General features: G+C 42.1%; 1 protein-coding gene across 2 annotated transcripts in view; it reads left to right on the top strand.

Moving 5' to 3' along the window:
- Positions 1–22,198, top strand: part of SPAG16 (sperm associated antigen 16) — a 437,472-nt gene that overhangs the window by 212,863 nt on the left and 202,411 nt on the right. For both annotated transcript variants that reach the window (XM_079978996.1, XM_079978995.1), the window contains one exon: positions 14,005–14,190. In XM_079978996.1, coding sequence (XP_079835122.1) covers positions 14,005–14,190 — 186 coding nt within the window. The remainder of the gene's footprint in view (positions 1–14,004; positions 14,191–22,198) is intronic.

Genomic DNA, 22,198 nt, shown 5'->3' with positions numbered 1-22,198 from the left:
TACCTTTCCACCGGAGTGGCACCTATTTATCTATTTGCAATTTTGGGCGTGATTTCGAACTGCTAGGTTGGCAGGAGCAGGGACCGAGCAACGGGTGCTCACCCCGTTGCGGGAATTCGAACCGCCGACCTTCTGATTGGCAAGTCCTAGGCTCTGTGGTTTAGACCACAGCACCACTTATTAAATCCCATGGCAGTCATCCCATCAGCACAAACATTTCACCTTGCCAGATGGAACTATCCACCCTCTTTCTGCCGCATACCGTTCTGGGTAAATATATGGACCTCCTAAGCAAATTTCAGGGGGATTGTATGGGAGGGGGGAAGCACAGCTACACTACTGGAAGTCCTTAGTAGAACCCGACCCTGTCTATTGACAGAGGAAAAGCTGAAAACCAAGTAGGATGGAATGGGATCCCTGAAAAAGGAGGAGAGTGTAGGGGTGAACCAGTTATAAATACACTTGCTGTCTTGCTAGCTGTCACTTGCCCGTTTGGAAAGCTTCCTGCATTACAAGAACAAGAACTGCAGACACGTCGGTGGCAGAGTATAGATTTTGCATGCAAAAGGTCCCAGAATTCAGTTTCCTGCATTTACTTGCATCAAAAAGCAGCTGACTGAGTCCTGGGAGAACTGACAGTCACCATAAACCAGGGTTGAATCTATTGGCCAGATATGGTCCTCAACTGGATTTCACCTGTCACTCTGTGTCCCCTCCTATCCAAAAGCTTTTCAGCTGAAAGCAGCTGTTGGGAGGGGAGAGATTGTGTGGAGCAAAAAGTAAAATTCAGGAATAGAGTTACTAACAATGAAATCTATACCTCTGTTTCTATGGGAAATAGCCTTGGTATTTGGCATTAGTATTAAGGGTGTGCATGGTATTACGACGGCAAAGTGGTTTTCAGGCAAAAATGGCTCCCTTCTCCTGAAGAAGACAATACTGAGCTAGATGGATCAGTGATTCAGGCTCATGAAAGAGAGCTTCCTGTATTTAAAGAGATCAGCCCCTCCTTAATATATGCATAATTTCTAATGTTTTATGAGATTATTCTATTTGCTTGGAAGAATACTGCAATATCCTAATACTTTGTCTTTTCCTTGACTTCATAAGAGAGACTTTAAGCTTAGTGTATCATTTACATTTGAAAGCATTTTTTGCAGCTTAGGAGGTTTAGTGGTCAAAATTGCCCTGTCAGATTCATGACTCAAGAACCTCCTAAAAAGACAATCTAAGTACCATTTTAAAGCCCTAGTTAAGTAGAGCACTTTTATCCATTCTGAAACTGTGAAAAAAGCATTAGCTTATGTGATTTGACCTTGCTGTTCTTAATGGCAGTTATTCCACAGGGTCTCTGGTAAATTTGTTAGATATGGAGACAACAGTGAGTTCCAAAGTCCTGTTGTACAGCAGATTAGATTACCTTGTTCTGTCTAATAACGCACTTGACCGTGGAGGCTGCACTAAGTACCACACTGCCTGTGTGCTTAATTCCTAAGTATTAAAGATGTATCTTCATGGAACAACTAAGTTCCTATAAACATGTAACATTTTGGGTGTTAAGTGCTTTTTTTCCCTTAATTTTTTTTTTTAGGGGTATTCTCATTTTCCTATTCATATTGAAATACTGCCCCTCAAATGAGACCAAACTTAGATTCACAAAATGTTTAGGGGTGTGCGTCCCCCTGCGTCTTCCCAGAAAAAAAGCACTGGGTGTTAACCATCAAGTACCTATCTTCAGATCAGTCTGGATTCACTGCCTCATTTACAAAATAAATGGTTGTGGCCTTCCCTAGCCTGGTGCCCTCCAGCTATATTAAGCTGGGATAGCTCAGTCGGTAGAACATGAGATTCTTAATCTCAGGTTTGTGGGTTCGAACCTCATCTTTGGCAAAGGATTCCTGCACTGCAGGGGGTTGGACTAGATGATCTTCATGGTCCTCCAAACCTCTACAATTCTATGATTCTAATTTCTTAGCTGCCCTCCAGCATGAGGGCAGGTTGCAACAAGTTAAAAATACATTAAAATCAGTTAAAAGAAACTGCAGTCCAGAGAATGGACTACGGTGCCCATTGGCTGATGATGAAGGTTATTAGAGGTAATAATCTGAACCATTTATATCTGGAGAGCACCCAAGTTGGGAAAGGCAAGTTGAATATTGCTATCACTATTGAGGCATTTTGTGAGAAAGTCGTTAAGAAAGACATTGATTTAGGTCTTGTTTCTTGGTTCCACACAAAGTGACAAATTCTGCTATGAAAGACTAGTGCTTGCAACCATATTGACCTCACAGATTAGGAAATGAAGACTCTCCGGAAATAAATCATTTTGGCTAACCAGTTCAACCTGCATACTTAAATAAGGATAACAACTTTATTTAATTTTGAAGATTTTTCTGTATATCCCAAGTATATCTGTCCCCTCTTGTTTGGTTCTACAGAGAGACGAGGCAAAAATTACTGACTGGGTGGGGCTATTCAAAAGACCTATTTGGCCTGGGCTAAGACAACCGCAATAAAAATGGTTTCAAATATGTCTGTTTCCACTCTCATGGCACACTTAGCAACAGGGAAGTTTTACAAACACTTTCTCAAGGGTGCCAACTTGAATAAAATATTGGGTGGGCAGGTAAGCCCCGCCCCACATAATCAATCACAAAACACAGCACACGGACACCATTTGAATGGCAATGCCCATCAACTTTGGGGCAACTACCTCCTCAAATACTTTATTGCAGTTGGCTCCTATGCTCTTTCTGGAATAGAACTGAATGTATAAAAACAACCAGCAATTTCCAAACATCAAACAGAAAGCATGGCTATATTGTGAAAAATCTGTAAAGCTTTTTGAAACAATAAAAAAATTCTATTTCAGGACCAAAGGAATAATAATAAAAACCAGTTTTGCTCTTACAGCTTGATCAGAGGTACCCAACATGTGCCCTCCAGATGTTGTGGAGTACAACTCAAATCTGCCTCAGTCAGCATGGCTTATGGTCAGGGATGATGGGAGCTGAGGTCCACAATGTCTGGAGAGCACATGTTGGTTGTTCCTGAGCTGTATTGATCTGCTCTCCTTTTGGTGTCCTTAACATCTTTTTTAAAAATGAGTCCTTTCCTCAGCCAAAGTAACAAATCACTCCTGAACAGAAGCTGAAGTGGGACTGTTTTCTTTCAAAGTAGGCTAGATATTCATTGAAAAGAAGTGGGGTGGTTTGGGACCTAAAGTTTAGGTAAAGGTAAAGATACCCCTGCCCGTACGGGCCAGTCTTGACAGACTCTGGGGTTGTGCGCCCATCTCACTTAAGAGGCCAGGGGCCAGCGCTGTCCGGAGACACTTCCGGGTCACGTGGCCAGCGTGACATCGCTGCTCTGGCCAGAGCCAGAGCCGCACACGGAAACGCCGTTTACCTTCCCGCTGGTAAGCGGTCCCTACTTATCTACTTGCACCCGGAGGTGCTTTCGAACTGCTAGGTTGGCAGGCGCTGGGACCGAGCAGCGGGAGCGCACCCCGCCGCAGGGATTCGAACCGCCGACCTTTCGATCGGCAAGCCCTAGGCGCTGAGGCTTTAACCCACAGCGCCACCTGTGTCACCTAAAGTTTAGGTCCACCTAAAATGTAGTAGTGTGGTATCTCACTTCATTCCATCACACTTGAACAATGATCCATAGTGAAATTTGAGAAATTGTAAGAGAAGTTAATTTTTTTACTCAGACTAATCTAGTATCTTTGGCCAAATGGTTCAATGTCACATGCTATATAAATTTTCTGCAGGACCTGCCTGGCAAAGAGAAATCAATAAGTAGGTAATGGATTTGATTAAAATGTTTATTTTTCCCTCCTCCTGCTCAAACTAAAATGCTAAATGTCCCTTCCCATCCACATTCATCTGTGGGTTGGCTTCTGCTTTTAATGAGTTTATTGAAATATTGTTTTTGGTAGTACCTAGGCAGTTTCAAAAATCCTGGCTGGTGTTTGTGGGAAGTTAGTTATTGTTTTGCTATTACGATTGTCAGGTCGACTCTGAGAGAACCTTTGCACTTTTCCAAAGCTGCAAAGGAAGGAGAATTTTATCAAATGTTTTATTCCTTATGTTAACATTTTTTCTATGCTACTCTTAAAGCTGCAGAAGTCATGTCAGGATCTGGATTCGCAACCCTATGTGCTGTGCTTTCAACAAAAATGGTCATACTTCCCTACTACTGTGAATGTTCTTTTTCCCTTCCCTGCTGTGTGATACCAGAGTGCTTTTGTGCTTAAGGTAGCATGCTAAAGCTGGGGCATGCTGACTTTGGAACACAGCTATGGTGTACCCCTGAGCAAGTTAGCCAGCGGCACTGTAAATAGAGATCTAGTAGCATAATTTAATACATATCAAGTAAACCTTTCTTTCCAAAGACTTGGTGAGCTCTCAGGAAGAAAGCATTAATTGGTTTTTATCTTAATGAAAAATTGTCTTTGTATTTTTGATTTGGAAATAATATTGAATGGCTGAACTATTTTTCCTGTTGCTAACTACATTTCACATACCTCACTTACTTTTGGGTTGATTTTTCTGTGTTGAAAATAGGATCATGCATTTCGTGGGTGCACATTGCCAGCTTACCATGAAATCCTGAAGGCTGTGCGAGTAAGGCAGCCATTCTTGCACAAAGTACTCTAGCGATGGTCACTTTTCATTACAAGCCCCACTTTTTTCTCCGTATCTGCCATTATGGCAGCTCTTCCCACTTTCAGCTTAGCTCCTGATGTGTAGCAGCAGATACAGCCTTGCAGTAGGCATGCACATGATTCATGGATATATTTATCCTTCACTCAAAATGTGACCTGACATCCCCCAAAACAGATGTGCAGTGTACACAAAGCTAAGTGTTTCCATATTGACATTTTGCATGTCCTGCTTGCATTATGACATGTGATTTTATCTATAATGGCTCCTGAGAGTTGGCTTGATGGTGCATGATTTATTTATTGTCTGTTAACTCTATATACCACTTTTCCATGTGCAGTGCATAAACTGGCTTGCAGTAAAGGTACCCCTGACCATTAGGTCCAGTCGCGGACGGCTCTGGAATTGCAGAGGGAGCTGGCGTACAGCTTCCGGGTCATGTGGCCAGCATGACTAAGCCGCTTCTGGCGAGCCAGAGCAGCACACGGAAATGCCGTCTACCTTCCCGCCGGAGCGGTACCTATTTATCTACTTGCATTCTGATATGCTTTCGAACTGCTGGGTTGGCAGGAGCAGGGACTGAGCAACGGGAGCTCACCCCGTCGCGGGGATTCAAACCACCGACCTTCTGATCGTCAAGTCCTAGGCTCTGTGGTTTAACCCACAGCGCCACCCCTGCTGTAAACACACACAAAAATAAAAACACACAAAAATAACACACACACAAAATAACACACACAAAAATAAACACACACAAAAATAACAACCTATTAACGTAACCATAAATAGGGGTTGCATCCAACTAAGTCATGCTCAGAGGAGACCCATTGAAATTAATTGAAATTAATAACACAACTAAAGTCCATTGATCCAGAGAAAACAGTAATGTAGAAAAACAAGGTAACAGTTAAATAAGAGCAGATAAAACATCAACAATGACAGCTGGTTGAAAACATACTGAGCTGTGATTTAAAAACCACCATTGGAATATAGTTCCATAGCTTGGGTACAGCCGACGTCCTGTCTCAAGTTCCTGCCAAATGTACATCATATAGAGGAGGGCATTATTGGAAAATCTCAAAACCTAGGCAGGTTCATACGGGAGAAATGTAACTTGATCCCAAACTGTTTAGAGCTTTTATAGGTTATGGCTAGTAGGGATGGGGCAGACACTAGTTGGATCTGCATTTTTTCACACACATATATGGAAAATTATTTGTGTGTTGAGGTGCCCAAGCCACCCCTCAAATAACTCACAACACACATGTAATTTTTGTTTAAGGTGTTTGGCATAATTTTGGCCACAACTTTATTAACATACATGATTGTTAGGCATTGGTTAAGACTATCTGGGGACAGAACTGACTTCCGGGCACCACCGAAAGCAAGTAAGGGAAAACAATATTGGGGAGAAATGGAGCTGAGGCACAGACCCTCACCTTTCCCCGCATGCTCCCCAGGGCTTGCCGGCCCTAGCCCCTTTCCAGGGATTTGGACGAAAGCATGGCAAGCCCCTGGATTCCTTTAGTGGAATTCCCTTTCCGCAGCAGCGCTGGAGGGGCAGGCCCAGCCAATCCTTGCCCCTCCTCCAACCAGTTTATAACCAATGCCTAACCGCAACTTGTGATGATTTGCTACGCAAAAACCAAATGGCCCAGCCAATCAGCTAGATGGACAAAATTCCTACCAGGCCCCTGCCCCCAAAGCAGATGACCCCCATGACAGGTATAGCAAGGTCAACACAAAAAAACCCTAATTACAGGACAGGTGGGCGGGTGTTCTGATGCACACAGCAAAAGAGAAAGTTCCAAAGCTGCGTGCACAGAATATAAAGCCTTAAATCCCTCCCACCAAATTGCAACACACAAATTGCCCCAGCAACCATCCAATCATTGCCACAGGCCAACCTTCCAATCCTGCCTGGCAACAGAGGGGCGGCCTGCCAGACCCCACCGCAACCCGCGTTCTCTATTAAGGAGAACACTCTATGCTATCATCCCCTTAGCTCTTTTTATCTTGAATGGAATTTTAAACCTTCTCTCTCTCTCAATAAAGACTAACATGGGAGTAACAAACAGATTTCGCTTCAGATATTGCTTCTAGCAGCAGCCAGTAAAGCCATCATAATCGGCAGTTGATTAGTTGACAATGGCAGCTTTTTTCTTTTCTTTTTTTACAATCCTAGGATGAGTGGATTGCTTAGACCAGGAGTAGCAATTTAAATTTTTTTGGATAATATGTTAATGTGTTAGAGAGCTTTCAGTTAGATTCTTCAAAACACGAAGCAGAGCAAGTCCTATATGGGGCTTAATGCCATGTTGATGTCCTGCATTCTATAAAACTTCCAGGTTGAGTACAGGGGCACCGACTTGGGCCCCACACTGTGGGTGCCCAATGTCAGCACACACTGCACCATAATGACGTCATGGCATGATGTGACATCACCATGTCATGGTGCACCATCATTATGGCGCAACACACTTCCTCTGGCACCACGCTGGCAACAGGACTGGGGTCTGTGCCTCTCCCGCGGGGCCCCATAGCAGAGGCGCAGGCCCCCAGTCAGTCGCTGTGGCACCAAAATTAAGGTGGTGCTCGGCTGCGGTGGATGGAAGCGGCAGCCGTGGCGCACCATGGCAGCACTTGCAGGGCGCACTGAGGCCATGGGGGGGGGGCAGATGCTGGGCAGCAAACTTTTTGTGGGTGACTGGGCTCCTGGGCCCCCCTGATGGCACCAGTGGTTGAGTATATTTTTAGCTACAGATAGGATAAGGAGAATAACAAATGTTAGGGCTTTTCGGTTCTGCCATGGTTATTTCCTTGTATCAGAATCACCAGTCTTGGTGTTAGAATCCCCCCCCCCAAAAAAAACCCCAATTCTTTAACATAAAAGCATTGAATTGTAGAGTTGGAAGGGACCATGAGGGTCATCTAGTCCACCCCTGCAATGCAGGAATCTTTTGCCCAACGTGGGGCTCAAACCCACAGACCTGAGATTCAGATTGTCATGCTCTGCCGACTGAGCTATCCCAGCTCTAATGCAAACCTTTTCCAAAAAGCATTTTGTAAACAGAAAATATATTTGTTTTGTTTATAGCAGTTTTCACATGCCCACTATAATTCACTAAAATGTATTTGTGTGTGTCTCAGGGGTGGTGATTCATGGTGCATGAATATATTTGCAAACGGATACTCTTGGTTCAACTAGCTTTCTTTTCATGATTGCAATTCTGCAATCTTTGCATCTCTTGCAGATTAAGTATCTCAGTCAGAATCTGGAAATTCTATTCTATTTGGTGTAAAGCTACTGGTAATTGGTTTGTGGAAATTTTTTTACTGACTTAATTGAGAAAAGTATGGACTAAAAATTAGGCGGGAGTTCTGAATTGGTGAGGGCAATGGCTCATTTCTGACTCAGAAATTTAAAATGGACAATCCTAAAATATTTCTATTCTACTAACTTGAAAATCACCTTCATAATTTTTCAGCAAACATTGGGAATAGTTGGATATTTAAGATTATAAATATCTTTATATTATGTATGAACAAAAGAAAATCCACCCTGTAAAGTATGAAGGGGCTTACACATTTAATGGGATCTCTATTAAGATAATATGTGAAGCAGTGCTGTTAATGCAGATAAAGTATATTGCATTCTTAATAAAGCTTTTCAGTTATGAGGTACTGGAGGGAAGATTGAACAAGAATATTTTAGATTTTTAATGGTCATATTAAATAAATTAATAAAGTAATAATTCAAACAGATGAATAAATTGAGTCAATAATAATAATAATAATAAATTGAGTCAATAATAATAATAATAATAATACCACCCCTCCCCCATCTGGCTGCATTGCCCCAGCACACCTCTGAAAATGCCAGTGACATGTGATTCTCTGGACTGAAATCAGATACCAAACTGCGATGAAAGCTTTGCAAGCAGTCAGTGTTTGTGTCTCATGCATATTAGGTTCCCCTGCCGCAGTGCACAGCTCAAGGGCGCAGTGGCAGAGGGCAGGCAGGAGGTGCGTGGGCATCAGATGGAGCAATGGGATGACCATATGGGATGAGTTTGGGTAGTGAAAGGTCTGGAGGCAGATGAAGAAGTCTCTCTGCTTCTGGAAACTTGAACTTCAGCAGATAAAAGCCGTTTCAGTCAGTTTCTCGGGAGAGGGAGGAGGAAGCTAGATTTCTTTAAGGAAAGTGTGTTCTCCCTCATGGAGAGCACAGGTTGCAGGCGGGGCTGACAAGGCACCTCACTGTCACTAGGCAAATGGTTTGGCCATCCTTTAAGCAGGGGAAATCTAGATGTTGCCATTTGTTGACTGACAGCCCTATTTGTTAAATACAAGGCTCGCAGCGAGGAACTTCCTCTTTTCGCTGCTTACTTTGGATCACCCGCCCTCCCTTCCCTAATTTTAGGCTGTCTGCTTTGGGGCAGGGGCCTGGTAGGAATTTTGTCCATTTGGCTGATTAGTGTGTGCCACTTGGTTTTCGCCTACCGTGTAGCAAATCGTCACAACTTGTAAGGTTTGCCGTTAGGCATTGGTCTTGGAATTAGTTGGTGGAGGGGTATGGATTCGGCTGTGCCTGCCCCCCAAAATGCTGCTGCAGCTGCTGCTTCAAGGGTTTTCCATTAAAGGAACCCAGGGGCTCCCCATGCTTTTGTCCGAAACCCCCTGGCAAGGGGCTAGGGCCACGCAAGCCCCTGGGAGCATTCTGGGGAGAGGTGAGGCATGGTTCCCAGTCCCGTCTCTCTCCCCAGGTGACTTACCCTTGCTGACTTCGCGGGGGGTGCGAATGTCAGAGCTGTCCCCGTGCGGGGTCAGTTAGTGCTACCAATGCCTAAGCAACCACTCACATTGCTGTAATTTGAATAAAGTTGTGGCCAAAATTATGCCAAAACCCTTAAACAAAAATTAAGTGTCAATTGTGTTTTTCTTTGGGGGGGGGTGTCTTGCGGACCTCGACGTGCAACACATCTTTACAAGACAACAGAGAACTTACTTCCTTACGTTGGCATCAACCTGCAGACATTTCTTCCCTCCTAGCAATGTCTTGCTGTGGCAGCTGAGGTCAGCACTTTTACTCTCACTTCATAGACTTTTCATGCTAACCCTTGTAAAGTGGTTCAGAAGTTCTAATCTCTGGGAAAAACTCCCTCCACCTTCAGAGCCAGAGATTATCAACCTTTAATGCAGAGTTCTTTGCTCCCCTCAGGTATGTTTGATTTAGGAAAATATCAGAAGGAATATTTCAGGCACTTGTCCGCATTTGAAAAAGTAATTTGACATGTTTTGCATTTTATGCATTTGTCCAAACACCTTCTTGTTACCTCCTGCATTTTAAATATAAGTGAATAAACCCAGTCAGACTGAAGTATTCTTTGACTGGTATGGCCTTTATCTATGATCTTACGCCTCAGTCTTTTATGCAAGTAGCATGCAGGTAGAACATGGAGTGCTGACACTGTGCCAGTGCTGTGATAGTGTGGGGATAGGTTAGCATTCTCTGGCAAGGAGCTAGTAACTGTTGTCCCCTAAATAATTTGTCATTTTAGAAAGCAGCAGTTCTATGATATGTTTGCCTTAAATAACTGAGGTCCTTTCACGTTTCCCCCATACTTTCAGGGAGTAACAGCCCTGTTTCTACTTCAGTTGCAGGCCGATCAACAAAAGATTGCAATCCTAGCTCCATTTACCTGGGAATTCAATAGGACATACTTGTTAGTAGACTTGGGGTGGTATTTCAACATGTTGATTGACTAAGTTAGGATACTTAATTTCAATAAGTATATTCTGAGTAAAAATGTAGTTGGTTAGGATTTTAATTAATTGAACACAGTCAATTTCAGGAGTCCATGGTTAGGACTGTGCTGTTAATGAGAAGTCCACTGCCCATTTATCTGGGAAAGCTATATTGAACACTGGGACTTCATTCCAAATATATATGCCTAAGACTGCATTGCACTGCATGTGTGGCCTTGAGACACTGTACTCTATGAATGACATTTTCTCTCCAGACAGTTATATAATTAATTGATGTAATTTATTACATAATCCTAATAAAACCTCCCTGTCAGAGGAACAGAGAACTGTCTGCAAAGTTGTAATTTTTTTGAATAACATTAAGTTACTTTGGATAATGTTTCATGTCTTATAACGGCAACCCTACTTTATATATCCAAGTTTTTCAGTGCAATGAAAATAAATGAAGGTATTTCAAAGTCTGTTTCAACCGGTCTTTATCTGTGGCTTTTATACACTGACATATTGTTGTCATTTATGATGGATCAAAAGGCACCTTTATGTTGTGAACCACACTGTGATCTTTGGATGAAGGATGGTATACATATTTAATAAAAATAAATACAATTATTAAGTTTAAATTAATCTTCCCTTCACCTTTTCTAAAATGTAACCATGGGCAGCCATCATATGAGACTGGATGAGGCGCGCAGAAGGAATGGGGGGCACTTCTAATTAATTTATCAACTTTTGTTAAATCAATAATACTTTTATCAAATACTGTACATAAAGACTTCTATTAAACACACAATATACTAATACATGAAGATGTATTACATGGAGAATATCTAACTAGAGATGGGACTTTCTTTCTTTCATTCATAAGGAATTATTATTTTGACTGCCTTGGCAGACTTTTTAATATTGTATTTTTTCATTTTTTTATTAACTTTCCAAATTTATAACAAATAAGACACCCAAATAAAGAAAAAAAGAGAACAGAAAGCAACAAAAACAAACATATATATATACTTAATACTTTAAAGCCTAATTTATATTTCATTGTTAACTGACTTCCTCGAATCCCTCCTTACTGAATTTCATTGAAACACTTTTTAACAGCTTTCCAATATCCTCTTTCTAATCAAATTAACACCTTTAGTTTACAATGTTCTTCTCTTTTCATAATTATCCAAATCCATAGTATTTTACAATTAATTCTTAATCTAGTCCTAGACCCATTTGGTACTTTCAAATAATTTCTACTTATTGTATGTTACAATATTTAGCTAAATAGTCTTTAAATTTCTTCCACTCTTCTTGGTATTCCTCTTCTTTCTGATCACGGATTCTTCCAGTCAGGTCGGCCAGCTCCAAAAAGTCTAACATTTTTCTACCGTTGGTATTTCTTGTGATTTCCAATTTTTGGCCAATAAAAGTCTTGCCGCTGTAGTGGCATACAAAAATAATTTAACATCTTTTGGGGGCAATTCCAAACCTATTATGCCAAGCAGAAAGGCTTCTGGTTTCTTAATAAATGTATTTTTCAACATTTTTTTCAACTCATTATAAATCTGTTCCCAGAAATCTTTCACCTTGGGACACGTCCACTACACATGATATAAGGTGCCTTCTTTTTCTTTACACTTCCAACATAAATTATCATTCATATGGTATATCTTTGCTAATTTTACTGGGGTTAAATACCATCTATACTTCATTTTCATGATGTTTTCTTTTAATACAGTACTTGCAGTAAATTTAACCCCTTTCTTCCACAACCTTTCCCAATCCTCCAACATTATATTGTGTCCAACTTTTAAATATTGTAATGGAAATTCCTTTAAAATATTGCTCACATTTAATTTGTACAAATTTGAATATGTGGCTGACGCCAACAAACACAACAGCAGAGGAATGTAACTTCTGCCACCACAGCCTCCCCAACCCAATTCCAAAATTTGGACCCTGTCATGCTCTAGCAGCGAGGAATCTCCACTCACCTGGGGCTCTGGAGGAGCAGCATTTGCTTCATGGTGCAGCCGTGGCTGGTCCTGGGAGGCTACCATCTTCCTGTGTGGCTGGGGAAGGGGATGACCACTTGGTACCCCCCGACCTCTGGGTGCTGTGCAGGAGTCCCTTCTGAACTCCATTTGTACCTGAAAAACAGATTTCAAAGGAGCTCTCTCTTAGTTTCCATCAGCTGATGGGCACAGAGGAGAGCCTTTGAAGAAGCTGGCTTTCAACGCTGATCGGTTTATGAGTTCTGAGAGGGAACTCCTTTGAAGTCTGTTTATGCCTGCAAATGGGGAGTCCCTCCCAAGCTCCCTATCTACAGTATGGATATAATGTTTGTGACCTCTTCCAGAATTGTTTTAAGACTTATAGCAGCATAATATATCTTGTTGGTGTGTGTTAGGGGAGGGGAGGGGCAGTGCCTCTGGTGGGTGACATCTTGTGCTCCTTCTCATGTAGTTTGTCCACCTTTGGACCCATCCTGCTCTTAGCTGTCACTTGTGGCTTCTAGAAGCTGTCGGCATGCGACAGTGGCTACACCCTTTGACTGGCTGGCTAAACTAGGTGAGAGTCGTCAATGGGTCTCAAGCCCTCGATGATTTAGGAACTTCCCCTGCATGAGAAGACAGAAGAATCTGGTGGATTGAGTGGACAAGACTTGTAATGTGTCCAACAGTCAAGAAGGTGGTTTTTTCATGCTCCATAGAGGAAACTGAATGGCAGATAGAGCTTGTCAACCTGGGAAGAAGGAAAACTCTGTGCCTTGTGCAATATCTTCACAAGGAGAAAAGGCTAAGAAGTAAAACCTACACAAATCCGGAGTCCCTAAGATGGTTGGATGGCGCCTTGCACACCTTCTTCCAGCAACTCCTGCAGCCAAGCTGGTGCCACATATATTACTCTGCTTTCCTTCGGACCACATCAGCAAGGCTGAGAGGGAGGTCTCCTCGTCTGGGCAGCCCAGGATCTCCGTATACACTGCCCAGGCTTGTGCCCCAGGGAGGTCACTTAGGGGCTGCAATTTGACTACACCCCTGGGGGCACACTCCATTCTCTCTCACGACCGATGGATGACAACAACAAATGTAACTTGTTGCTTTGAATACCATAAAGCACTATTATTTTCATACTTGGACATAAACTTTAGGTTCATAGTCAAGAAACATTGCTTAGCCTGTCAGTCCTCTTGGAGATTTGAAGGCAAGTGAACCAAGTTTTATAATTCCACAAAATGCTACTGTATTCCACCCCCACCCCCCGCTCACTTCTGTGCTCCTTCATGTGCTCCAAACCAGTGCTAAAGGATCTCCCAGCCTTCCAGAGCAGATTTAGGGGGCCCAGGGACATGGAAAGTCCCATTGCATGAGCATATCTCAATTTGAACATGCAAAAACTTGGGTGAATTCCACTCAGTGAAATTAATGAACATCACTTAATGAACATCACATTAATTTCACTGGGTCATCTTTGAGTAAAGCTTTGTAGAATATCACCCATGGATGTCATCATATTGACCTGAGAGTGTTACCTGAAATGTTGCCCATGTGTGATCCAGATTTCTTATTTTCAACAGTGGAACAAAACTGGTCACTTCCAGCGGAGATGCAACTGTTCGGATATGGGACTTTGCAAAGGGCGGCTGCATTTTGACCTTGGAAGGTCACAGCTATGCAGCCTGGGACTGCTCCTGGCATTCATGTGGAGATTTTGTGGCTTCTGCCTCTATGGATAAAACTAGCAAAATATGGGACCTGAACAGGTATGTGATAATTTATAATCATTTGTATGTTGAAACAGATTCTAGATGTTGGTGGGGGGGGGGAAGGTTGGCTCAGGAAAATGACAAATGATCTTTTAAAATTTTCAGATGCTTTCAAAAACACCAAAATAATATTGCACTATATTAAACATAATCTACTCAATATAAATAAAACGAATAATCATAACAAATTTATGTCACATTCTATGAAGTGTGCATGTGCATACCTATTTCATTCAGTATGAAGGCCTATTGGATTCAGTGTCACGATTGTTGCAGATCACAGATTTGTGTCATGATTACACCCGATTTTTCTGGTTGTAAGTTATTTTTACATCCATGGGGTTTTTAGGATTTCCCTTTATATCAGTTCTGGTAGAGCGGAGCAGTGTGTAGGTATGTCTCGTGAACACTCCCTGTGATCCTCCTGGGGCTGGAAAGGGGTTAGTTTAACCTCCAATTTTCTAGTAGAACTGAATTACTGTGTTGCGAAATGATGCATGTCTAAAACGTGTGTCACCAATATGAAAAGTTAGGAAAGCTCTGTGGTAGAGTATGGAATAGGTGATTTATAGCAAGTGGCAGGAAACCTATGGCTCTATTGGTGTTGCTGGGTCTAAATTTCTCATCATCCCCGACTATTGACCATAATGGCTGGGACTGATGAAAGTTGTAGTCAAACAATAAGAGCTGTTGGACAGTGGAACGGACTCCCTTGCGAGGTTGGAGACCATCTTTTTTTTTTTTTTTTTTTTAAAAATAATTTTTATTAACAGGCCAATCAAATCAAATCACATTAATTCCAAATTACAGAGCCAAATTTTAAATTTTTGTTGGGGGTACCCATACTTCAAGTTCTGAAAGGGATCCAATCATCTTGTTGCTGCTGCTTTAATATCCACAATTCTGTCCAAATGATGTTCACAATTCTATCCAATCCTTTCTTGTTGTTTTCCACATCTCTTCTTGTTATTTTCATATATTTTTCCTTTCTCTTTGTGGCCTCTGATAGTCTCTGCAAGCGAGTTGAAGACAAATGTTTTTGTAATCCTGTGTGGGTTTTTCCATTCATCCAAGAGTCATATTCAGACGGCTGCTGCCTTTCATCACTTCCATAGAGAAAACAATTTTACCGTCCGTTCGTTAATCTTCACAGGCCTGTCACTCCCTTTCTCGATCTTCCGAGGAGGTTCTGCCAGGAGTCCAATATGATAACAACCATAGCTTCCTCCTCCTCGATCATCAATGATTGTTGACCTGCCTTGGCCTGCCAACCATGCCAACCTTGACCTGCCAATATGGCAACTCTCTTTTTATAGCTGCGCCATTCCAAAAGCCCTTATTCTTTTCCAAGTCTCCATAAGCCAAACCTTTGGTTAATAATTAATTTCCACACAGTTTTTTAATCATCCCACTTATAGTCAACTGTGCAATGGTTCTTTCTTGGGGAGGGGTTATTAGGTAATCACATAGAGAGAAAAAGAAAAGCTTTCCCCCCCCCTTCCAGTCCTGTTCCGACATACCGACCTGTAATGGTTCTAGGGGTTGCTCATGCGTAAAATCGGCGCCACACCTGGCTGGGTTGCCTGAGTGAACCCTTTCTGTCCGGACAGCCACTTACCCGTGGCTTTCTCAATCACTGGCAGAATCCGTCAGTGGGTGTTTCTTGAACTTCTTCCAGCAAAGAAGCTCTTTGACGCCTAGTCTCCGCCTACTCTCCCTGCGCGGAAGCCTTCTGCGCATGGAGGGTGTGGGCAGTGGAGGACCCGTGCTCTCCCCGCTGGTCTCTGGCGAGGAGTCATGGAGCCACCTCGCCGATTCCCCCATCTGCCCCCCTTCTCCACTGGTGCTACGCTGATTTCCTTCCCCAGAAGATGGGCTGCTTCTCTCCCTCCCGGGACGCTTTCCGGAATCCCTCTGGAGCCCTCCCTCTCCCTCTGGCTCCGATGGCAGTTCCCTGACACGACCCTTTGATGTATCTTCTTGATTTATTGTCCTGTTGAATCCAACCCGTCGCTCTACTTCACAGAGGTCACTTCAATTAGCAGTCTTAACTCCCGTTCTTCACTTGAAATATGTGCATTTGCTTCTCTCTAATTGTTATTTTGAGCTCCTGCAACCAGTTCGCGCGATCAGAGACAGCTTCAGGGAGAGCTGTCTCATACGAGGGCTGTGTGCCTAGTGCCTTCACCCCCTTTCGAACTCGGGGGTGATTTATGGCAACAGCAGGCGAGGCAGTGTTTCCCCATTCCCTGGGGTAACAAGGGAGGCTGCATACTCCCATATCAGCCTCTTAATTACCCCGTGTGAGACGGAGAGATGGTATTGTCGGCCATCTTCCAATGCGCCCCTGGCGGCCCCCCAAGGTTGGAGGCCATCTGTCATGGATGCTTTAGTTGAGATTCCTGCATTGCAGGGGGTTGGACTAGATGACCCTCAGGGTCACTTCCATCTCGTCAATTCTGTGATAATATCATGAGTTCATCTCTGGTTCTACAACTTCCAGTTCTTTTTTGTCCATTTCTGAGCTATGTAATGACTTGCACCATCTGGCGATAACAGCGTAATAGTACCAGTCATGTAATTGTAAGATAAAGGTACCCCTGCCCGTACGGGCCAGTCGTGTCTGACTCTAGGGTTGTGCGCCCATCTCACTTAAGAGCCCGGGGGCCAGCGCTGTCCGCAGACACTTCCGGGTCATGTGGCCAGCGTGACGAAGCTGCTCTGGCGAGCTGGCACCAGCGCAGCACACGGAAATGCCGTTTACCTTCCCGCTATAAAGCGGTACCTATTTATCTACTTGCACTTAGGGGTGCTTTCGAACTGCTAGGTGGGCAGGAGCTGGGACCGAAAGATGGGAGCTCACCCCGCCACGGGGACTCGAACCGCCGACCATACGATCGGCAAGTCCTAGGCACTGAGGTTTTACCCACAGCACCACACGCGTCCCTTCATGTAATTGTACCGACATGATATTTTGGATTTCTTTATTCTTTGCTGCTGCAGTGACTTATGGGATTAGGTCTTAAAAGTACTCTTTTGTTTCTTGGTGATTGTTATGGAAATGACACCATGTGTGTTCTTACGGCTAGGAAGAAAGTATCTTCATTTTTTTCCAAATCCTACTTCTAATGGATACTTGACAAAGAGAATTAAGCCATTATCTTGGCCTAGAGCAGGCATGTCCAAAGTCCATTTTGGGGGTCTAATCTGGCCCACTGGTTGGTTTAATCTGGCCCCTGTGGCAATTTATTTCCTGGGGTAAAATCCTAAAAAAACCTCAACAACCTCAGGATTTATAAATGCTTTGGTTTTATATCTACTTGTTCTTTCTTGAAAGAGCCCTCAGGGTCAAAGAGTCTTCAATGGAAATTCAGAGTGACTGAATAATAAAAGTATTTCATTCCTTTTCCAGTAATAAACTTTCATTTTATCATTAAAATAAATTTTGAGCTGTTTGCTGTATTGCATATGTTCTTCATATTTACAAAGAATTTCCTAGCTCGTATTTCTTCTGATGCATGTAATCATCCCCACAATTCTTCACAACATAAATTTGATTATGGAATTGGAATATGATCAAGCAATCATTTATCATTTATTTGTAGAGTCATGTATTTGCGTAAATAGGCATAGTTCAGAAGATTGTTTAATGTTTCGGTTTGGTATGTGTTCAGGATTGTGCCGTACAGATTGTACTCTATGTTGTTATCTGGACAGTGATACGTGATCTGCATTTTTGTGGCCTAGCCTTGTCAGGGCAATGCTGATCAACTAAACAGTTTCTTAGAGACGGCCCAATACTATCAAAGTTTACTTTGCATTAGGCTCCAGCTAATAGAAACAGCAGTAAAATTGTTACTGGACTTGTACACCTTAGTCAGCAGGTGAGGCCAGTTGCATTTTTGAATATACCCATCTGTACACAGAGTGCATTTGGATGTAAAGTCAAATCATGGTTTATCATTAAAAGCACGAGAGCCACGTACCTTTGTCTTGCTCTGTCTTCTCTCCTCCCCCTTCTGGTGTTGGCACTTTTTATATTTTTTATCAATAGAAACTATATCACAAATCAGGTAACTATTGTGGACAGATGTATTCTTAATTGCCTGTATATGCCTGGCAGAATAGGGGGGGGGGGAATCAGCAATTGTTTAAAGTCTGAAATAAAAAGTGCCTGCTGAATCTGTATGGAACTTAGCAAATCAAGTGATGTCCATGGTATGAGTCACTGTAGGAGGGATTGCAGTGGATGCCCCATGCAGAGCTTGAGATAATTGTATGCCATGGATGTTCCTTGGGCTTCCAGCTAGATCAGTCTAGTAGTATCCTTGAGCTGTGAAGCTGAACTAGGGTGAGCACAACCCCATTCATAAAAGGCTCAGCATCTTGTTGATCAGTGAAAGCTTTCTTTCACAGGACCTCCATATTATCTGGGTTTATCCTCAGTTTATAGGCCTTCATCTATTACTGCTTCCAGACACTGATTCAGTAGTTTTGCCTTCTCACCTGAATCTCATGAAAAGGAGAAATAGAGCTGGGTATCATCAGTGTCCTGATGGCATCTCATTCCAGATGTCTAGACGACCTCTTTCATGTATACTTGGTTTAGGGGTTCAGTGGTTCAGCCTGTTTCCCGGTGTGAGAACGACCCAAAGACACAGGGCATAGTCCATCCACGGTAAGCACTTGACAGTTCTGTTGATTTCAGTGGTAGTTAAACCTTACATTAACTTTGGCTGGATCCAGCTTTCAGAGGTTTCACACAATATCATCATTTATGTGGCATTGTTCCAAAGGGGTTGGACTTGAATGGATTCTCTGCAATCTATGAAATGGAATTCTATCAGTGGTTTAAGCTAGATTTTAAACTAAATAAATAATGCTTATAATGGTATTTCTTCACTGTGGGGACATGTTTCATTATGTTTGTTTGTACAATAGCTTGCTACTGCAGTATGGGCAATAAAATTAGTTTGCAAATGCAATCAGAAGCCCAGATGGTGGAGAATATAACTTTTTCTGACATAAATTCATTGGGGAAAGTGTCCTAGGTATTGAACCAAGTGTTGCTGAGTTGAGCAGAACTCAACAGGGAATGTGCTTTCTGGTTTCTGCATTATCTTCACCATCGCTCTTGACAGTCCCAATCTGACAGTGTTGGCACTTTCAATTTTCACTTTCTTGTTTTTGTTACTTCATGTTACATGGTACTCAGGTTGAAACAGTTCAACTTTCTTTCAGGAAGAAAGCACATTAAATTTCACTAGGGAAGGAGCTGCTTTTCCATTCAGTCTGAGCTGCCAGGCCATCATTTCTTTAGTAGCTCATCAGCAGATGGTTGATTTAAAGATATGTTTTACTTTTGAAAGGGCTGGATCTGATTATCAGAAAGCTCCAAATGCAGCCTTATAGAGAACATGAGTGGATGCTGAAGAAGGACTGCACAATGTAGGACGTACTCTGAGATTTCAGACAAAAGCAATGCAATCAGATGGACTTGGTCATTATGCTCAACCGTAATGGCATTAGCAGGGATCCCAGACAGAATTGAGTTGCATGATACAGACTCAGGAGAGATAAAATTGCAACATTGCCAATAAATTCCAACCAGGTTTAAAGCTAATTGCACTCTCATGTGATGTCATTTCAAATATTGAAAGAGAAAGCAATATATACAAAGGAAAGGCAGGAGGCTCTAGTGAAACAATGTGATTTCTGTTGAATAGATTTATAAAGTAACTCAGTACAGTATAAAACTTTTTCTTGTGATGAAATGAATGCTCTAGAAAAGCAAAAGTTTGTCAGATTACTATCAGGCAACCTTCCAATGGTAGCACAGAGAAAGTAGGCTAACAAACCTACATATGGCTTCCATATTAATTATACAATTTTCAATTAGGGAAAAATCCTCAAATCAGTCTACTTTGAAAATATTTGAGCATACACAACATATACTAGGAATGAGATATTACTCCTTGGGATGTATCTGAAGAACTGTGAATGGGTGGAAAATAGTTGCTAGCACTGTTGCACAGGTGCCTAAACAACAGTGATGAAGCAAGCCCACTCTCCTAATTTGCATCTTAGAGTTGTATAATGACTTTATGAAGTTGACAGTTTTACTTCAGTTCCTTTCCTCTTGGACTTTCTCTTCTCTAAGGCATGTTACTGTTGTATTTCTATTTTATTTTATTTCTACAGCTGCATTTAGAGATAGTTTGTGAGTATTTATTTGTTTGGTGGCCAAGGCTGTGTTGTGCAATGCAGGAATTTATTTTCATCACCTAGTTGTTTGTGTTGCATTGGTTTTAACAGCTGAATTATATATTGGATTTTTAATATTTGTAAGTAGTCTGAGACTATTCATTTATTTGCTCATTTATATAATTAAATAAATTGCCTTTTTTTGAGCTGTTGCACACTGGGTCATTTTCATTGAGCTGCCCATCACATCTCCAATGTCTCTTCCCTGAACAGGCACTGTGAGTTTGGATCCCATATATATGAAGTTAGGATCCTCTCATCCATAATGTGCATCACATTACATTTGCTTACATCGAACAGCACCTGCCATTTTACTGCCCGCTCACTCGGTTTTGAGGGATCCTTTTAGAGCTTCTTGCAATGGCTTTTTTGTTCTTGTCACCTTCAACAACTTGGCCACTGTGCTGCTCACCCTTTAACACTTTAAAAAGGACAGGTTCCCCCCAAAAACCAACCCTGTCCATTTATTTGTACTTTCTTCATCCTGTTCTTTAATCAGTTGCTGATCTATAAGAGGATCTGTCCTCTCATCCCATGGCTGCAAACCTTACGCAGGAGACTTTGGTGAAGGACTTAGTATAGAAACCATTTTTTGAAAGTCTAAATTCAGAGTGACTATTGGACTTGTACACCTATTAAGACTTTCAAAGTACTATAAGATGTTATTGAGCCAGGACTTACACTTGTGGAAGCCATGCCAGTACATCTTCAGCAAGACTTGTGCTTGGTAATTGTATCTTTAATAATGCTTTCCACCACTTTTCATAGAACCTACATTAGGCTAGCTCACTTGTCATTTCCCAGACCTCTCCTGAATCCCTCTTTAAAAAGCAGTGTTGCATTGATCACTTTCCAATTCTCAGGCATGGTGGCCAGTCTTAGAGACAAGTTGCATAAGTTTATTAGAAGATCCGTATTTCACATTTCAGTTCTGTAATAACTCTCTGGTGGATGCCACTCAGACCTGGTTACTTGGTTACTTGCTTTTTAAAAACTGTCAATAAGGCCCAGAAATTTGTCTCTTGTCAGCACTGTTTGCCTCAATTGATCAGACTCCCTTTTTGAGAAAGTTAGTTCAGGCACTGCAGTCTGCCCTACATCTTCCACAGTGAAGATAAATACGAATAAATCATTCATCTTTGCTGCAGTATCCTCCATTAGCAAAAATTTGATTCCCTTGTCCAAAAGTCCAGAAGCCTCCCTTTCCTGCTTCTAATGCATTAATAATAATAATAATAATAATAATAATAATAATAATAGTTCAATTACAGTGACAGGGAAGGAGAAGCTTAAGACTACAGAATCATAGAATTGTTGGTTGGAAGGTGTCTCGAGGGTCATCTAGTCCAGCCTTTCTGTTAGCATCCAGACTTTGGAACACTTTTCTCTGCACTAATAACCAGGCATTGTCCTTGTTAGCTTTTGAGTGCTTTTGGCTTGTTTTTTAAGCACATTTTATTTGCCTGAGACAGAGGTAGCCAGAGGCACCTACAGGGTGCTACAGATTTTGCTGAATTACAACTCTCATCAGCCTCAACCAGCATGGCTATGATGGGAGCTGTACTTCAACAATGTTGTTGGGTATATTGGCTATCCATGACGTAAGCTTTTGCAATGATTTGACTGAACTTGGTTTTCTTTGTCTGGTTGTTATCATTCACTGGTGGATTTGCCTGTTTTATTTGTTGTTGTTGTTTTAATTGTTTTTAACTATTTGTTATGAACTGCATCGGAGGCCCAT

This window comes from Podarcis cretensis (assembly GCF_951804945.1).
Source record: "Podarcis cretensis genome assembly, chromosome: 1".
In the NCBI taxonomy this organism is placed as follows: Eukaryota; Metazoa; Chordata; class Lepidosauria; order Squamata; family Lacertidae; genus Podarcis; species Podarcis cretensis.
This window is presented reverse-complemented; position numbering and strand designations above follow the sequence as displayed.